This window comes from Scyliorhinus torazame, chromosome 17, assembly GCF_047496885.1.
Source record: "Scyliorhinus torazame isolate Kashiwa2021f chromosome 17, sScyTor2.1, whole genome shotgun sequence".
NCBI classification, from domain to species: Eukaryota; Metazoa; Chordata; class Chondrichthyes; order Carcharhiniformes; family Scyliorhinidae; genus Scyliorhinus; species Scyliorhinus torazame.
In genome coordinates, this window is record NC_092723.1 from 188,002,228 (window position 1) to 188,020,303 (window position 18,076).

Sequence of the window (18,076 nt, forward strand, 5' to 3'; positions counted from 1 at the left end):
GTACTATCTCCTCAAAATCCTCATCCTCTCCTGCTCCATGTACTGTCTCCTCAAATCCTCATCCTCTCCTGCTCCATATACTATCTCCTCAAAATCCTCTCATGCTCCATGTACTGTCTCCTCAAAATTCCTCATCCTCTCCTGCTCCATGTACTATCTCCTCAAAATCCTCATCCTCTCCTGCTCCATGTACTATCTCCTCAAAATCCTCATCCTCTCCTGCTCCATATACTATCTCCTCAAAATCCTCTCATCCTCTCCTGCTCCATGTACTATCTCCTCAAAATCCTCATTCTCTGCTGCTCCATGTACTGTCTCCTCAAAATCCTCTCATGCTCCATGTACTATCTCCTCAAAATCCTCATTCTCTGCTGCTCCATGTACTGTCTCCTCAAAATCCTCATCCTCTCCTGCTCCATGTACTATCTCCTCAAAATCCTCTCATCCTCTCCTGCTCCATGTACTATCTCCTCAAATTCCTCATCCTCTGCTGCTCCATGTACTGTCTCCTCAAAATCCTCATCCTCTCCTGCTCCATGTACTGTCTCCTCAAAATTCTCCTGCTCCATGTACTATCTCCTCAAATTCCTCATCCTCTCCTGCTCCATGTACTATCTCCTCAAAATCCTCATCCTCTCCTGCTCCATGTACTGTCTCCTCAAATCATCATCCTCTCCTGCTCCATGTACTGTCTCCTCAAAATCCTCATCCTCTCCTGCTCCATGTATTATCTCCTCAAAATCCTCATCCTCTCCTGCTCCATGTACTGTCTCCTCAAATTCTCATCCTCTCCTGCTCCATGTACTGTCTCCTCAAAATCCTCATCCTCTCCTGCTCCATGTACTATCTCCTCAAAATCCTCTCATGCTCCATGTACTATCTCCTCAAAATCCTCATCCTCTCCTGCTCCATGTATTATCTCCTCAAAATCCTCATCCTCTCCTGCTCCATGTACTGTCTCCTCAAATCCTCATCCTCTCCTGCTCCATGTACTGTCTCCTCAAAATCCTCATCCTCTCCTAATCCATGTACTATCTCCTCAAAATCCTCATTCTCTGCTGCTCCATGTACTGTCTCCTCAAAATCCTCATCCTCTCCTGCTCCATGTACTGTCTCCTCAAAATCCTCATCCTCTCCTGCTCCATGTACTGTCTCCTCAAATCCTCATCCTCTCCTGCTCCATGTACTGTCTCCTCAAAATCCTCATCCTCTCCTAATCCATGTACTATCTCCTCAAAATCCTCATTCTCTGCTGCTCCATGTACTGTCTCCTCAAAATCCTCATCCTCTCCTGCTCCATGTACTATCTCCTCAAAATCCTCATCCTCTGCTGCTCCATGTACTATCTCCCCAAAATCCTCATCCTCTCCTGCTCCATGTACTGTCTCCTCAAATCCTCATCCTCTCCTGCTCCATGTACTGTCTCCTCAAAATCCTCATCCTCTCCTGCTCCATGTACTATCTCCTCAAAATCCTCATTCTCTGCTGCTCCATGTACTGTCTCCTCAAAATCCTCATCCTCTCCTGCTCCATGTACTGTCTCCTCAAAATCCTCATCCTCTCCTGCTCCATGTACTGTCTCCTCAAAATCCTCATCCTCTCCTGCTCCATGTACTGTCTCCTCAAAATCCTCATCCTCTCCTGCTCCATGTACTGTCTCCTCAAAATCCTCATCCTCTCCTGCTCCATGTACTATCTCCTCAAAATCCTCATTCTCTGTTGCTCCATGTACTGTCTCCTCAAAATTCCTCATCCTCTCCTGCTCCATGTACTGTCTCCTCAAATCCTCATCCTCTCCTGCTCCATGTACTGTCTCCTCAAAATTCCTCATCCTCTCCTGCTCCATGTACTGTCTCCTCAAATCCTCATCCTCTCCTGCTCCATGTACTGTCTCCTCAAAATCCTCATCCTCTCCTGCTCCATGTACTGTCTCCTCAAAATTCCTCATCCTCTCCTGCTCCATGTACTGTCTCCTCAAAATCTTCCTCCTCCTCCATGTACTATCTCCTCAAAATCCTCATCCTCTCCTGCACCATGTACTGTCTCCTCAAAATTCCTCATCCTCTCCTGCTCCATGTACTGTCTCCTCAAATCCTCATCCTCTCCTGCTCCATGTACTGTCTCCTCAAAATCCTCATCCTCTCCTGCTCCATGTACTGTCTCCTCAAATCCTCATCCTCTGCTGCTCCATGTACTGTCTCCTCAAAATCCTCATCCTCTCCTGCTCCATGTACTGTCTCCTCAAATCCTCATCCTCTCCTGCTCCATGTACTGTCTCCTCAAAATCCTCATCCTCTCCTGCTCCATGTACTGTCTCCTCAAAATCCTTTCTTCCTCTCCTGCTCCATGTACTATCTCCTCAAAATCCTCAACCTCTCCTGCTACATGTACTGTCTCCTCAAAATCCTCATCCTCTCCTGCTCCATGTACTGTCTCCTCAAAATCCTCCTCCTCCTCCATGTACTATCTCCTCAAAATCCTCATCCTCTCCTGCACCATGTACTATCTCCTCAAAATCCTCATCCTCTCCTGCTCCATGTACTGTCTCCTCAAAATCCTCCTCCTCCTCCATGTACTATCTCCTCAAAATCCTCATCCTCTCCTGCACCATGTACTATCTCCTCAAAATCCTCATCCTCTCCTGCTCCATGTACTATCTCCTCAAAATCCTCTCCTGCTCCATGTACTGTCTCCTCAAATCCTCATCCTCTCCTGCTCCATGTACTGTCTCCACAAATCCTCAACCTCTCCTGCTCCATGTACTATCTCCTCAAAATCCTCATCCTCTCCTGCTCCATGTACTATCTCCTCAAAAACCTCATTCTCTGCTGCTCCATGTACTGTCTCCTGAAAATCTTCCTCCTCCTCCATGTACTATCTCCTCAAAATCCTCATCCTCTCCTGCTCCATGTACTGTCTCCTCAAAATCTTCATCCTCTCCTGCTCCATATACTACCTCCTCAAAATCCTCATCCTCTCCTGCACCATGTACTGTCTCCTCAAATTCCTCATCCTCTCCTGCTCCATGTACTGTCTCCTCAAAATCTTCATCCTCTCCTGCTCCATATACTACCTCCTCAAAATCCTCATCCTCTCCTGCACCATGTACTATCTCCTCAAAATCCTCATCCTCTCCTGCTCCATGTACTGTCTCCTCAAAATCCTCTCCTGCTCCATGTACTGTCTCCTCAAATCCTCATCCTCTCCTGCTCCATGTACTGTCTCCTCAAAATCCTCTCCTGCACCATGTACTGTCTCCTCAAAATTCCTCATCCTCTCCTGCTCCATGTACTATCTCCTCAAAAACCTCATTCTCTGCTGCTCCATGTACTGTCTCCTCAAAATCCTCTCCTGCTCCATGTACTATCTCCTCAAAATCCTCATCCTCTCCTGCACCATGTACTGTCTCCTCAAAATTCCTCATCCTCTCCTGCTCCATGTACTATCTCCTCAAAATCCTCATCCTCTCCTGCTCCTTGTACTGTCTCCTCAAAATCCTCATTCTCTGCTGCTCCATGTACTATCTCCTCAAAATCCTCATCTGCTCCATGTACTATCTCCTCAAAATCCTCATCCTCTCTGCTCCATGTACTGTCTCCTCAAAATCCTCATCCTCTCCTGCTCCATGTACTGTCTCCTCAAATCCTCATCCTCTCCAGCTCCATGTACTGTCTCCACAAAATCCTCATCCTCTCCTGCTCCATGTACTGTCTCCTCAAAATCCTTTCTTCCTCTCCTGCTCCATGTACTATCTCCTCAAAATCCTCAACCTCTCCTGCTCCATGTACTGTCTCCTCAAAATCCTCATCCTCTCCTGCTCCATGTACTGTCTCCTCAAAATCCTCCTCCTCCTCCATGTACTATCTCCTCAAAATCCTCATCCTCTCCTGCACCATGTACTATCTCCTCAAAATCCTCATCCTCTCCTGCTCCATGTACTGTCTCCTCAAAATCCTCCTCCTCCTCCATGTACTATCTCCTCAAAATCCTCATCCTCTCCTGCACCATGTACTATCTCCTCAAAATCCTCATCCTCTCCTGCTCCATGTACTATCTCCTCAAAATCCTCTCCTGCTCCATGTACTGTCTCCTCAAATCCTCATCCTCTCCTGCTCCATGTACTGTCTCCACAAATCCTCAACCTCTCCTGCTCCATGTACTATCTCCTCAAAATCCTCATCCTCTCCTGCTCCATGTACTATCTCCTCAAAAACCTCATTCTCTGCTGCTCCATGTACTGTCTCCTGAAAATCTTCCTCCTCCTCCATGTACTATCTCCTCAAAATCCTCATCCTCTCCTGCTCCATGTACTGTCTCCTCAAAATCTTCATCCTCTCCTGCTCCATATACTACCTCCTCAAAATCCTCATCCTCTCCTGCACCATGTACTGTCTCCTCAAATTCCTCATCCTCTCCTGCTCCATGTACTGTCTCCTCAAAATCTTCATCCTCTCCTGCTCCATATACTACCTCCTCAAAATCCTCATCCTCTCCTGCACCATGTACTATCTCCTCAAAATCCTCATCCTCTCCTGCTCCATGTACTGTCTCCTCAAAATCCTCTGCTGCTCCATGTACTGTCTCCTCAAATCCTCATCCTCTCCTGCTCCATGTACTGTCTCCTCAAAATCCTCTCCTGCACCATGTACTGTCTCCTCAAAATTCCTCATCCTCTCCTGCTCCATGTACTATCTCCTCAAAAACCTCATTCTCTGCTGCTCCATGTACTGTCTCCTCAAAATCCTCTCCTGCTCCATGTACTATCTCCTCAAAATCCTCATCCTCTCCTGCACCATGTACTGTCTCCTCAAAATTCCTCATCCTCTCCTGCTCCATGTACTATCTCCTCAAAATCCTCATCCTCTCCTGCTCCTTGTACTGTCTCCTCAAAATCCTCATTCTCTGCTGCTCCATGTACTATCTCCTCAAAATCCTCATCCTCTCCTGCTCCATGTACTATCTCCTCAAAATCCTCATCCTCTCTGCTCCATGTACTGTCTCCTCAAAATCCTCATCCTCTCCTGCTCCATGTACTATCTCCTCAAAATCCTCATTCTCTGCTGCTCCATGTACTATCTCCTCAAAATCCTCATCCTCTCTGCTCCATGTACTGTCTCCTCAAAATCCTCTCATCCTCTCCTGCTTTAAAGTCAACCTTTAAAAGCACTTCTCTTTGCAGGGGCAGGCCAGTCGATTTCGGCGGCGAGAGAGCAGCTGGTTAGTCAGTTTCAGCGGGAGCATTGCGGAAGGAGGTTGCTGGGAGGTAAGTCAACCTTTAAAAGCACTTCTCTTTGCAGGGGCAGGCCAGTCGATTTCGGCGGCGAGAGAGCAGCTGGTTAGTCAATTTCAGCGGGAGCATTGCGGAAGGAGGTTGCTGGGAGGTAAGTCAACCTTTAAAAGCACTTCTCTTTGCAGGGGCAGGCCAGTCGATTTCGGCGGGAGTGGAGCTGGCTGGTTGGTCAATTTCAGCAGGAGCTGAGAATTTTTCTTTTTTTTTTAAAAATTAGTTTTTTAGGCGGGATCAGGAAGTCGACCCGCGGACCTCTGGGAAGACCCTCCCAATAAATTCTGGTGGAGAGGAAACCCGAGACACTACACGTGTAGTGTCTCCCACCCGCCCTCCTCCTCTAACCTAATAATAAAACCCATTGGTCTGAGGTAAGTACCATATTTTTATTATATTATTATTATTTTTTATAAAAATTTAATTTAGTTGTTAGCCAGATCTTGGTAGAAAGTTAGAGGAATGGCAGGGAAGGGAGTGCAATGTTCCTCATGCAGGATGTTTGAGGTGAGGGATGCAGTTAGTGTCCCTGCTGATTTTACCTGCAGGAAGTGCTGCCATCTCCAGCTCCTCCAAGACCGAGTTAGGGAACTGGAGCTGGAGTTGGAAGAACTTCGGATCATTCGGGAGGCAGAAGGGGTCATAGATAGCAGCTTCAGGGAATTAGTTACACCAAAGATTGGAGATAGGTGGGTAACTGTAAGAGGGACTGGGAAAAAACAGTCAGTGCAGGGATCCCCTGCGGTCGTTCCCCTGAGAAACAAGTATACCGCTTTGGATACTTGTGGGGGGGGGGACTTACCAGGGGTAAGCCATGGGGTACGGGCCTCTGGCACGGAGTCTGTCCCTGTTGCTCAGAAGGGAAGGGGGGTGAGGAGCTGAGCATTAGTAATTGGGGACTCTATAGTCAGGGGCACAGATAGGAGATTTTGTGGGAGCGTGAGAGACTCACGTTTGGTATGTTGCCTCCCAGGTGCAAGGGTACGTGATGTCTCGGATCATGTTTTCCGGGTCCTTAGGGCGGAGGGGGAGCAGCCCCAAGTCGTGGTCCACATTGGCACCAACGACATAGGTAGGAAAGGGGACAAGGATGTCAGGCAGGCTTTCAGGGAGCTAGGATGGAAGCTCAGAACTAGAACAAACAGAGTTGTTATCTCTGGGTTGTTGCCCGTGCCACGTGATAGTGAGATGAGGAATAGGGAGAGAGAGCATTTAAACACGTGGCTACAGGGATGGTGCAGGCGGGAGGGTTTCAGATTTTTGGATAACTGGGGCTCTTTCTGGGGGAGGTGGGACCTCTACAGACAGGATGGTCTACATCTGAACCTGAGGGGCACAAATATCCTGGGGGGGAGATTTGTTAGTGCTCTTTGGGGGGGTTTAAACTAATGCAGCAGGGGCATGGGAACCTGGATTGTAGTTTTAGGGTAAGGGGGAATGAGAGTATAGAGGTCAGGAGCACAGATTTGACGTCGCAGGAGGGGGCCAGCGTTCAGGTAGGTGGTTTGAAGTGTGTCTACTTCAATGCCAGGAGTATACGAAACAAGGTAGGGGAACTGGCAGCGTGGGTTGGTACCTGGGACTTCGATGTTGTGGCCATTTCGGAGACATGGATAGAGCAGGGACAGGAATGGATGTTGCAGGTTCCGGGGTTTAGGTGTTTTAGTAAGCTCAGAGAAGGAGGCAAAAGAGGGGGAGGTGTGGCGCTGCTAGTCAAGAGCAGTATTACGGTGGCGGAGAGGATGCTAGATGGGGACTCTTCTTCCGAGGTAGTATTGGCTGAAGTTAGAAACAGGAAAGGAGAGGTCACCCTGTTGGGAGTTTTTTATAGGCCTCCTAATAGTTCTAGGGATGTAGAGGAAAGGATGGCGAAGATGATTCTGGATATGAGCGAAAGTAACAGGGTAGTTATTATGGGAGACTTTAACTTTCCAAATATTGACTGGAAAAGATATAGTTCGAGTACAATAGATGGGTCGTTTTTTGTACAGTGTGTGCAGGAGGGTTTCCTGAAACAATATGTTGACAGGCCAACAAGAGGCGAGGCCACGTTGGATTTGGTTTTGGGTAATGAACCAGGCCAGGTGTTGGATTTGGAGGTAGGAGAGCACTTTGGGGACAGTGACCACAATTCGGTGACGTTTACGTTAATGATGGAAAGGGATAAGTATACACCGCAGGGCAAGAGTTATAGCTGGGGGAAGGGCAATTATGATGCCATTAGACGTGACTTGGGGGGGATAAGGTGGAGAAGTAGGCTGCAAGTGTTGGGCACACTGGATAAGTGGGGCTTGTTCAAGGATCAGCTACTGCGTGTTCTTGATAAGTATGTACCGGTCAGACAGGGAGGAAGGCGTCGAGCGAGGGAACCGTGGTTTACCAAGGAAGTGGAATCTCTTGTTAAGAGGAAGAAGAAGGCCTATGTGAAGATGAAGTGTGAAGTTTCGGTTGGGGCGATGGATAGTTACAAGGTAGCGAGGAAGGATCTAAAGAGAGAGCTAAGACGAGCAAGGAGGGGACATGAGAAGTATTTGGCAGGAAGGATCAAGGAAAACCCAAAAGCTTTATATAGGTATGTCAGGAATAAGCGAATGACTAGGGAAAGAGTAGGACCAGTCAAGGACAGGGATGGGAAATTGTGTGTGGAGTCTGAAGAGATAGGCGAGATACTAAATGAATATTTTTCGTCAGTGTTCACTCAGGAAAAAGATAATGTTGTGGAGGAGAATGCTGAGCCCCAGGCTAATAGAATAGATGGCATTGAGGTACGTAGGGAAGAGGTGTTGGCAATTCTGGACAGGCTGAAAATAGATAAGTCCCCGGGACCTGATGGGATTTATCCTAGGATTCTATGGGAGGCCAGGGAAGAGATTGCTGGACCTTTGGCTTTGATTTTTATGTCATCATTGGCTACAGGAATAGTGCCAGAGGACTGGAGGACAGCAAATGTGGTCCCTTTGTTCAAAAAGGGGAGCAGAGACAACCCCGGCAACTATAGACCGGTGAGCCTCACGTCTGTAGTGGGTAAAGTCTTGGAGGGGATTATAAGAGACAAGATTTATAATCATCTAGATAGGAATAATATGATCAGGGATAGTCAGCATGGCTTTATGAAGGGTAGGTCATGCCTCACAAACCTTATTGAGTTCTTTGAGAAGGTGACTGAACAGGTAGACGAGGGTAGAGCAGTTGATGTGGTGTATATGGATTTCAGCAAAGCGTTTGATAAGGTTCCCCACGGTAGGCTATTGCAAAAAATACGGAGGCTGGGGATTGAGGGTGATTTAGAGATGTGGATCAGAAATTGGCTAGCTGAAAGAAGACAGAGGGTGGTGGTTGATGGGAAATGTTCAGAATGGAGTACAGTCACAAGTGGAGTACCACAAGGATCTGTTCTGGGGCCGTTGCTGTTTGTCATTTTTATCAATGACCTAGAGGAAGGCGCAGAAGGGTGGGTGAGTAAATTTGCAGACGATACTAAAGTCGGTGGTGTTGTCGATAGTGTGGAAGGATGTAGCAGGTTACAGAGGGATATAGATAAGCTGCAGAGCTGGGCTGAGAGGTGGCAAATGGAGTTTAATGTAGAGAAGTGTGAGGTGATTCACTTTGGAAGGAATAACAGGAATGCGGAATATTTGGCTAATGGTAAAGTTCTTGAAAGTGTGGATGAGCAGAGGGATCTAGGTGTCCATGTACATAGATCCCTGAAAGTTGCCACCCAGGTTGATAGGGTTGTGAAGAAGGCCTATGGAGTGTTGGCCTTTATTGGTAGAGGGATTGAGTTCCGGAGTCGGGAGGTCATGTTGCAGCTGTACAGAACTCTGGTCCGGCCGCATTTGGAGTATTGCGTACAGTTCTGGTCACCGCATTATAGGAAGGACGTGGAGGCTTTGGAGCGGGTGCAGAGGAGATTTACCAGGATGTTGCCTGGTATGGAGGGAAAATCTTATGAGGAAAGGCTGACGGACTTGAGGTTGTTTTCGTTGGAGAGAAGAAGGTTAAGAGGAGACTTAATAGAGGCATACAAAATGATCAGGGGGTTGGATAGGGTGGACAGTGAGAGCCTTCTCCCGCGGATGGATATGGCTGGCACGAGGGGACATAACTTTAAACTGAGGGGTAATAGATATAGGACAGAGGTCAGAGGTAGGTTCTTTACGCAAAGAGTAGTGAGGCCGTGGAATGCCCTACCTGCTACAGTAGTGAACTCGCCAACATTGAGGGCATTTAAAAGTTTATTGGATAAACATATGGATGATAATGGCATAGTGTAGGTTAGATGGCTTTTGTTTCGGTGCAACATCGTGGGCCGAAGGGCCTGTACTGTTCTATGTTCTATGCTCCATGTACTACCTCAATTTCCTCATCCTCTGCTGCTCCATGTACTGTCTCCTCAAATCCTCATCCTCTCCTGCACCATGTACTGTCTCCTCAAATCCTCATCCTCTCCTGCTCCATGTACTGTCTCCTCAAATCCTCATCCTCTCCTGCTCCATGTACTATCTCCTCAAAATCCTCATCCTCTCCTGCACCATGTACTATCTCCTCAAAATCCTCATCCTCTCCTGCTCCATGTACTGTCTCCTCAAAATCCTCATCCTCTGCTGCTCCATGTACTATCTCCTCAAAATCCTCTCATCCACTCCTGCTCCATGTACTATCTCCTCAAATTCCTCATCCTCTGCTGCTCCATGTACTGTCTCCTCAAATTCCTCATCCTCTGCTGCTCCATGTACTGTCTCCTCAAAATCCTCATCCTCTCCTGCTCCATGTACTGTCTCCTCAAAATCCTCTCCTGCTCCATGTACTATCTCCTCAAAATCCTCTCATCCACTCCTGCTCCATGTACTATCTCCTCAAAATCCTCATTCTCTGCTGCTCCATGTACTGTCTCCTCAAAATCCTCATTCTCTGCTGCTCCATGTACTGTCTCCTCAAAATCCTCATCCTCTCCTGCTCCATGTACTATCTCCTCAAATTCCTCATCCTCTCCTGCTCCATGTACTGTCTCCTCAAAATCCTCATCCTCTCCTGCTCCATGTACTATCTCCTCAAAATCCTCATCCTCTCCTGCACCATGTACTATCTCCCCAAAATCCTCATCCTCTCCTGCTCCATGTACTATCTCCTCAAAATCCTCTCCTGCTCCATGTACTATCTCCTCAAAATCCTCATCCTCTCCTGCTCCATATACTATCTCCTCAAAATCCTCATCCTCTCCTGCTCCATGTACTATCTCCTCAAAATCCTCATCCTCTCCTGCTCCATGTACTGTCTCCTCAAATCCTCATCCTCTCCTGCTCCATGTACTATCTCCTCAAAATCCTCATCCTCTCCTGCACCATGTACTATCTCCTCAAAATCCTCATCCTCTCCTGCTCCATGTACTATCTCCTCAAAATCCTCATCCTCTCCTGCTCCATAAACTATCTCCTCAAAATCCTCATCCTCTCCTGCTCCATGTACTATCTCCTCAAAATCCTCATCCTCTCCTGCTCCATGTACTGTCTCCTCAAAATCCTCATCCTCTCCTGCTCCATATACTATCTCCTCAAAATCCTCTCATGCTCCATGTACTGTCTCCTCAAAATCCTCATCCTCTCCTGCTCCATGTACTATCTCCTCAAAATCCTCATCCTCTCCTGCTCAATGTACTGTCTCCTCAAATCCTCATCCTCTCCTGCTCCATGTACTGTCTCCTCAAAATCCTCTCCTCCTCTCCTGCTCCATGTACTATCTCCTCAAAATCCTCTCATGCTCCATGTACTGTCTCCTCAAAATCCTCATCCTCTCCTGCTCCATGTACTATCTCCTCAAAATCCTCTCCTCCTCTTCTGCTCCATGTACTATCTCCTCAAAATCCTCATTCTCTGCTGCTCCATGTACTGTCTCCTCAAAATCCTCTCATGCTCCATGTACTATCTCCTCAAAATCCTCATCCTCTCCTGCTCCATGTACTGTCTCCTCAAATCCTTTCCTGGTCAATCTCCACTGAATCTCTGTGCTCGTTTCCATTAAGAAACTCCTAGACAGCTTTAAACCAGCTTACCTCTGCAACCACCCCTGCTAATTTGACATTCAATTCTCCACCTTTGGCCTCCTGTATAGTCTCTCTTTTCTTCCATGAAGGCCCCACCCTCGCCCGAGGTGTGGAGATCCTCAGGTTGAACCACCACCAGTCAGCTCTGCCCCTCAAAGGGGAAAGCAGCCTATGGTCATCTGGGACTGTGGGGACTTTACCTTTACCTGTGTACTCTTGGTGGTGGGGCCTTTTGCCAAAACAAGCACCGCTCTCTGGAACACTTTCCCACAAACACCTGCGCTCTTTATCCACTGTGGGAAAACTCATGAATCCATTTCTTCAGCCAAGTTTTTGGTCACGACCGTTCACTATTATTTGATGTCCATTTCTCTTCAAGTATCTTGGGCAGGCTTCAATTTTAAAAGCAGTACAGAAGCGAAAACAGCAGTTGCTGTACTTTGGATAGACAGAATCGCAGAATGTTTACAACACAAAAGGAGGCCATTTGGTTCTGTCCTGGATCTTTATGGGTGTAACTAACCTCGTCCGATTTCACACCCAGGTCCTTTCCCTCTAGCTCAGCGGGATTTTTCTCTTCAAATAATCCAACTCTCTCTTGAAAGCCTTGAATGACCCTCCCTCCACCACATTCTCACAGTGCATTCTATAAACTAACTACTCACTGCATCAAATCGTTTTTCCTCGGGTCTGAGTTGCTTAGTTTGGCAATTACTTTCAAGTGACGTCCACTGGTTCTCGACCCTTCAACAATTGGGAACAGTGTCTCCCTCTCCACTCCATCCAGACCCCTCAAGATTTTGAATACCTCCATCAAATCTCCTCTCAACCCTTCTTCAAATAGAACAATCCCAGCATTTCCAATCTCTCAATCCCAGCTTTTCCAATCTTTCAATCCAGCCGAAGCCCCTCACCCCTGGAATTATTTTTTCGATAAAAACACAGATGATCATTAAAAACAAGAAAGTCACGACAATGTGGTACCTGCTCAGCAACAGTCATCCTCCTGTTGGGATCCACATCTCTACCTTCCAACTTGGCCTTCACTCTTTTCCACACACTAACAGCATAGGAATTCCGTTCCTGAACAGCTAAAAGCAAAAAGGTCCTGCCTTTAATTTTTCATAAAATAGACATAATTTTATCAAGCACAACAAAGGTTGAAGGAAAACAAAAGAGAAAATGCTGTGAATGTGTGGACCAAGCAGTGTTTGAGGAGGGAGAGCGAGTGTGAAAGCAGGCGAGGGTCAGCCTTTCAGGTCGCGATCCTTCATCAGATCACTGACCTGAAACATTCACACTGTTTCACTGCCCAGCGACGCTCGCAGACCCGCTGAGTGTTTCCAGCATTCACACTGTTTCACTGCCCAGCGACGCTCGCAGACCCGCTGAGTGTTTCCAGCATTCACTGTTTCACTGCCCAGCGATGCTCGCAGACCCGCTGAGTGTTTCCAGCATTTTCTTTTTAATCCAGATATCTTGCTCCACAGAATTTTGCTTCGAGATTAAAGCCAATTCACAAAAAAAGTATGCACTTATCTCAAATATCTTTGAAGTGGAGACAGTTATGCAGACAAAACAACAAGTGCGCAAATGGCAAGGTCACACAAATAAGAAACTGGCCAGTTAATCTGTTTCGATCAGCTTCCCCTCTTTGAGCAGGGACACTTGTACACCCACACAAACGATAAGACAAGGCCTGGATTTAATATCTCACCCAAAAGTTGGCACTTCTGACAATGCTGCAGTCTAATTGTCAACCCGGGTTGTGTGTTCAAGTCCTGCAATGGGGTTTGAACCCATGACCTCTAGACTCGGGTAAGCGCAATCACACCGGAAACCCTTTCAATTTGCATACCAAGAAATACAGCAGAAATTTGATCTAATATGCAAATACAATCAATAATGCCAGTTAAATATCAATCTATGCTAAATTAGGGCCTTTCCGGTAATTTACCCAATCACAGCACATGGAAATATATCGGAGAACCAGGCTGAACATAAAAGGTTTGGAGGGAAAGTGAAAAAACAAATAAGAGAAGCAAAGAGGGTGCAGCAAGAGACTGGCAGCTGACAAAGACTAATCAAAAGTCCTCGAAAAACATATCAACAGTATAAAGGTGGTAAAAAGAGTGGGGCCGACTCGGGTCCGAAAAGGGGAAGTACACCATTGACCAAGTGGCGAGGTACTAAATGAGCATTTTGCACCTGTCTTTTCGAAGGAAGGAGATGCTGCCTCTGACTAATAGTAAAAGAGAAGATAGTTGAGATTCTGGATAGGCCAAAATTGATAAAAAGGTAGTATTAATAATAATAATAATCTTTATCATTGTCACAAGTAGGCTCATATTAACACTGCAATGAAGTTACTGGGGAAATCCCCATGTCGCCACATTCCGGAGCCTGTTCGGGTACACGGAGGGAGAATTCAGAATGTCCAATTCACCTAACAGCACGTCTTTCGGGACTTGTGGGAGGAAACCGGAGCACCCGGAGGAAACCCACGCAGACACGGGGAGAACATGCAGACTCCGCACAGTGACCCAAGCCGGGAATCAAACCTGGGACCCTGGTGCTGTGAAGCAACAGTGCTAACCACTGTACTCCCGTGCTGCCCATATTCAAGTGAGTGCAGAAAAGATTCAAGAGGATGACTCCAGGAACGAGGAACTTCAGTTGCGTGTAAAGATTGGAGATGTTGTTCTTCTTGGAGAAGAGAAGATTAACAGGAGATTTGACAGAGGTGTTTCAAGCGATGTGGAATATTGACAGGACAGATTGGAAGAAACTGTTCCTGTTGGTGGAAGGCTCGAGAACCAGTGGACATCAATTTAAGGTGATCAGAAAAAGAAACAATGACGATGTGAGGAAAAACATCTTGAAAATGGACAGAGTAGTTTGGATGGGAAATGCTCTGTCTGGCAGGGTGGCAGAGGTAGATTCAACTGTGGATTTCAAAAGGTGCTACGATAATTGTCTGAAGAATACAGATACGGGCAATGGCAGTAGAGTAGGAATGGGGGAGCTGCATTTGTTGTAAGCTGGCATGGACACAACAGGTTCCTGTGTTGTGACCTTTTTGCTTCTGTAAGTACTAGTCACCTTAACTCATGGAAATGCAACTTACCTTTCCCAGTCTTGGGGTCTCTTGCTGCCTTTTTAGGACTTGGAGCAACATTCTTTCCCAGTCCTATAGTCGTGCCTGGCGGAGTGCTTGCTGAAGCAGCAAGGTTTCTCTGAGCCATCTTTCGTGCATTCTGTGACATAACCTCCGGTTGTGTCTTTTGGGTTGTACTGCTTCGAACAGCTGCAGGAAGAAAAAGCATCAGGTACATAAAGCAATCCCACACTACTGGACTGGTGTAGAAAGGCGGAGGGATTTAGAAAAACAAGGAAAGGTTTTTATTTCGAGAAACTGGATGGCACACTGTTCATTCACTTCGGAGACCTACTGCAGCCCAGACACATGAAAAGCTTCATCTTTCTGCAGGTGTTGAGGATAATGAGTGAGCTCATGCAGTCACACTTCCATTCCAAATAGGCACCTAGTCAACAAATAAGGGGGTGACAATGTAGTGACAATGTCACTGGACTAATAATCCAGAAGTCAGACTAACGTTCTGGAATTTAAATTAATAAATCTGGAAATGAAAGTTAATCTCACTAATGGTGGCCATGAAATTATCATTGATTGATGTAGGAACCCATCTGGTTCACGAATGTCCTTTAAGGAAGGAAATCTATCATCGTTACCTGGTCTGGCCCCATGTGACTCCAGACCCACAGCAATGTAGCTCTCCACTCCCCTCTGAAATGGCCTTGCAAGTGACTCATTCCCAGATCAATAGGGATGAGCAATAAATGCTGCCTTGCCAGCGACACCCAGATCCCATAAAAGAACCAAAGGGAAATAAATCTGTCTAAAATTCAAATGGATAACTTCAGGTGGTTGTAATAAATGCAAAAACACTATCTCAGTAGTCAGACTCCTTTTCTGTATGAAAGACAATTCTATTCAAAGTGACACAGTGGTTAGCACTGCTGCCTACGGCACCGAGGACCCGGGTTTGATCCCGGCCCCGGGTCACTGTCCGTGTGGAGTTTGCACATTCTCCCCGTGTCTGCGTGGGTTTCACCCCCACAACCCAAAGGTGCGCAGGGTAGATGGATTGGCCACGCTAAATTGCCCCTTAATTGGGAAAAAAATAATTGGATACTCTAAATTTATTTTTTTTAAAAATTCTATTCATCTACTAAAAAGAGGCTCTATTCATTTAGTAATTTACAGTTTGTGACACTATTTCTCAGACAAAAACAAATCAATAACTTGCTTAATATTCAGTAAAAGTGACAATGCAAAGGAATTGTTTTTATAAACTGAAATTTATTTGACATTTACTTACTGATCATTGCAATCAAATGCACGACACAAGAGCCAACGCTACTTTAGAGAACGGAAACTGATGATTGCAAATTCAGTATTAAGCTGTACATAAATGTTTACCTGCTGCAAAACTGGGCTGAAATGCAGAGGCAGAGGTTGGGCTTGAACACTCATTAGATTTATCTGTGACCAGTGGAGATGCAAAGCTGACAAGATCATTGTAGACACTGAAAGACAAGATCAAGAGTTACTGCTGAAAACAGAACAAAAGCAATCTGGTAGGAATCATACATCACTGAAGTAACACACAGCTGCCTCAGATGCAAATTGGCTATTTAATTTCCACTCAGTGGATTGGGGTTAATGAAATAGATGGTTTTCTATCGTCCTGCTTTTTGTACCTGTGTGTACAATGTATTTGATATGGAATATCTTCTCAGATGGTTGTACTCTTTCTTCCCTTTGCCTTTTTCTCTTCTCCGAAAGCATGTGCTCACACAGAGCAATGACACCATGACTAACTGGTGCAATGGTCCATTCTCCATACATTAGGCTAAATGAAGGGGAGATTGTAGCCATGCTGAACCATGATGCCCACTAAAGCACACGTCTCCCACCAGTTTCCCATCTCGTGAGCTCAGGGAGGCCAACATTGGCACTCCCCCAGTGCCAATGTTGAGAACAACCAACTGCGCTAGGATCCGAGGATCCGACTTGCAATCTCACTGACCCACGTGGGTCAGTGTCAGAACAGCCGGTGCATTTATCCACGGGTCACTGGATACGTCTCAGATAATCAGATTATACCACAGTAGGACATCAAAACAAAGAATTGGCGAATGCATTTCCTGCAAGTTTTCATTTCTGCAGCAGTTTGAATGAGCAGCCCTCTGACTTCAAACTAGATAAACCATCTCAGCGGGAAGTAATGTTCCCTTGTGAAGAGCACAGGCGGTGTATGATACCCCAAAGGTTTAATAGTGTCGATGCCCTATAGTGAAAGATTGCTGTATGGTGAGGTGGACTGTGGATGCTCATTGAACTAAAATGCAATTAGATCTCTACATTCAGGAGAGATATGGTGAAGTAAAAAAATATATAAATTAACATGAAGAATTATGGGCCAATGCAGTCCCAATTATGGAACAAGTGCAAGATGAAAACTTTGGGGAAATTTGTTAGTACTAATTGTTCAGTCTTCTCCAAAGTGTGGTTAGACCATTCTTATCTGAGTCATGTCAATACAAGTTTAGAACACTAGCTGATATATTGAAGCATTTAACAATACTCCAGGGCTTGGTGCAATGGATTCCTCAAAGCTGCACAGTTGTGCAGCATCCTTAAGGTTCTTGCACAGGCTGCACACAAGTTGTTCATTTTAAATTACCATGCATGTGCAATTGTGCAAAAATATCTCAATGCCTGTGTGTTTAAACTGATCAGCTATGAACAGCAAAAAATGAGGTTACATTAGGTGCAAGTTAATCCTGAATAAATTATGGAAGCCAAAAAAGCCAAATAAAAAGTTTACAAATACTTACAACAATTTCACATTGATAGAAATACTTTCCAAATCAGGTACAGCATTTACTTATGCAACACAAGCACAAACTGATTAATGTTTTGTGTTGTGTTGAGACATTCAGTGATCAACGGAAGGCAATACAGAAATTTGTTCATTGTCATTTCACATACATCCTCAAAAAATTAGCACACATTCCAACTGTTAATTGTATATTTAATGCAACGTACAAAGGACATTTCCTGTGGAAACTTCGCCAGAGATACATTAAACCAAAATGTCAAAGAAAGTGGTTTAACCTGCAATAATTTAAATAGCTTCCTTACTTTAGGCTCTGAGATTTCATTTCCTTTAGAGTTGGTGTAATCTCCTGTAGCATTTCGACATGTTCCTGAGTTCGGGCCTGTCCCATGGCCTGCACTATTGTGAACAGCACAGTTTGGATGTTATCTTGCCAAGACTTGTATTCAGCTAAAAACTGACGCACACTGTCTTCATAGGGGACATCTTCATTGTCTCCTAGAGCTGCTTCTTCATCCTTTTAATGCGAGATGACAAAAATGAGAGAAAATATTTTCTTTTGCAAGAGAGTTCCCATGTGTTAGAATGGCTTATCACTTTAGGAATCCATTGTCTTTTACATGCTGCGAATCATTAATTTTAATAAAATGACAGGAATGGAAACTTACCTTTAACAGCAAGTTTTTAATAAAAGGTTTTTCTGGAGATTAGATGGCTACCAGTTGGCTTGTGCATGTGGATCCCAGAGGTGAAAGCACGTTCAAATCCCAAGACTAAAAGAACTGAATTCTCCGTTCTGTGAGCCACAATTTAGCACGGTGAATT

The 18,076-nt window shown here is 45.6% G+C and overlaps 1 protein-coding gene across 3 annotated transcripts in view; it reads right to left on the bottom strand.

Moving 5' to 3' along the window:
* The window catches only part of smg1 (SMG1 nonsense mediated mRNA decay associated PI3K related kinase), a 186,950-nt gene that overhangs the window by 15,952 nt on the left and 152,922 nt on the right, over window positions 1-18,076 (bottom strand). For all 3 annotated transcript variants that reach the window (XM_072481861.1, XM_072481863.1, XM_072481862.1), the window contains 4 exons: window positions 17,557-17,768; window positions 15,829-15,935; window positions 14,452-14,631; window positions 12,309-12,415 (listed from right to left, as the gene is read on the bottom strand). In XM_072481861.1, the coding sequence (XP_072337962.1) occupies window positions 12,309-12,415; window positions 14,452-14,631; window positions 15,829-15,935; window positions 17,557-17,768 (606 nt within the window). The remainder of the gene's footprint in view (window positions 1-12,308; window positions 12,416-14,451; window positions 14,632-15,828; window positions 15,936-17,556; window positions 17,769-18,076) is intronic.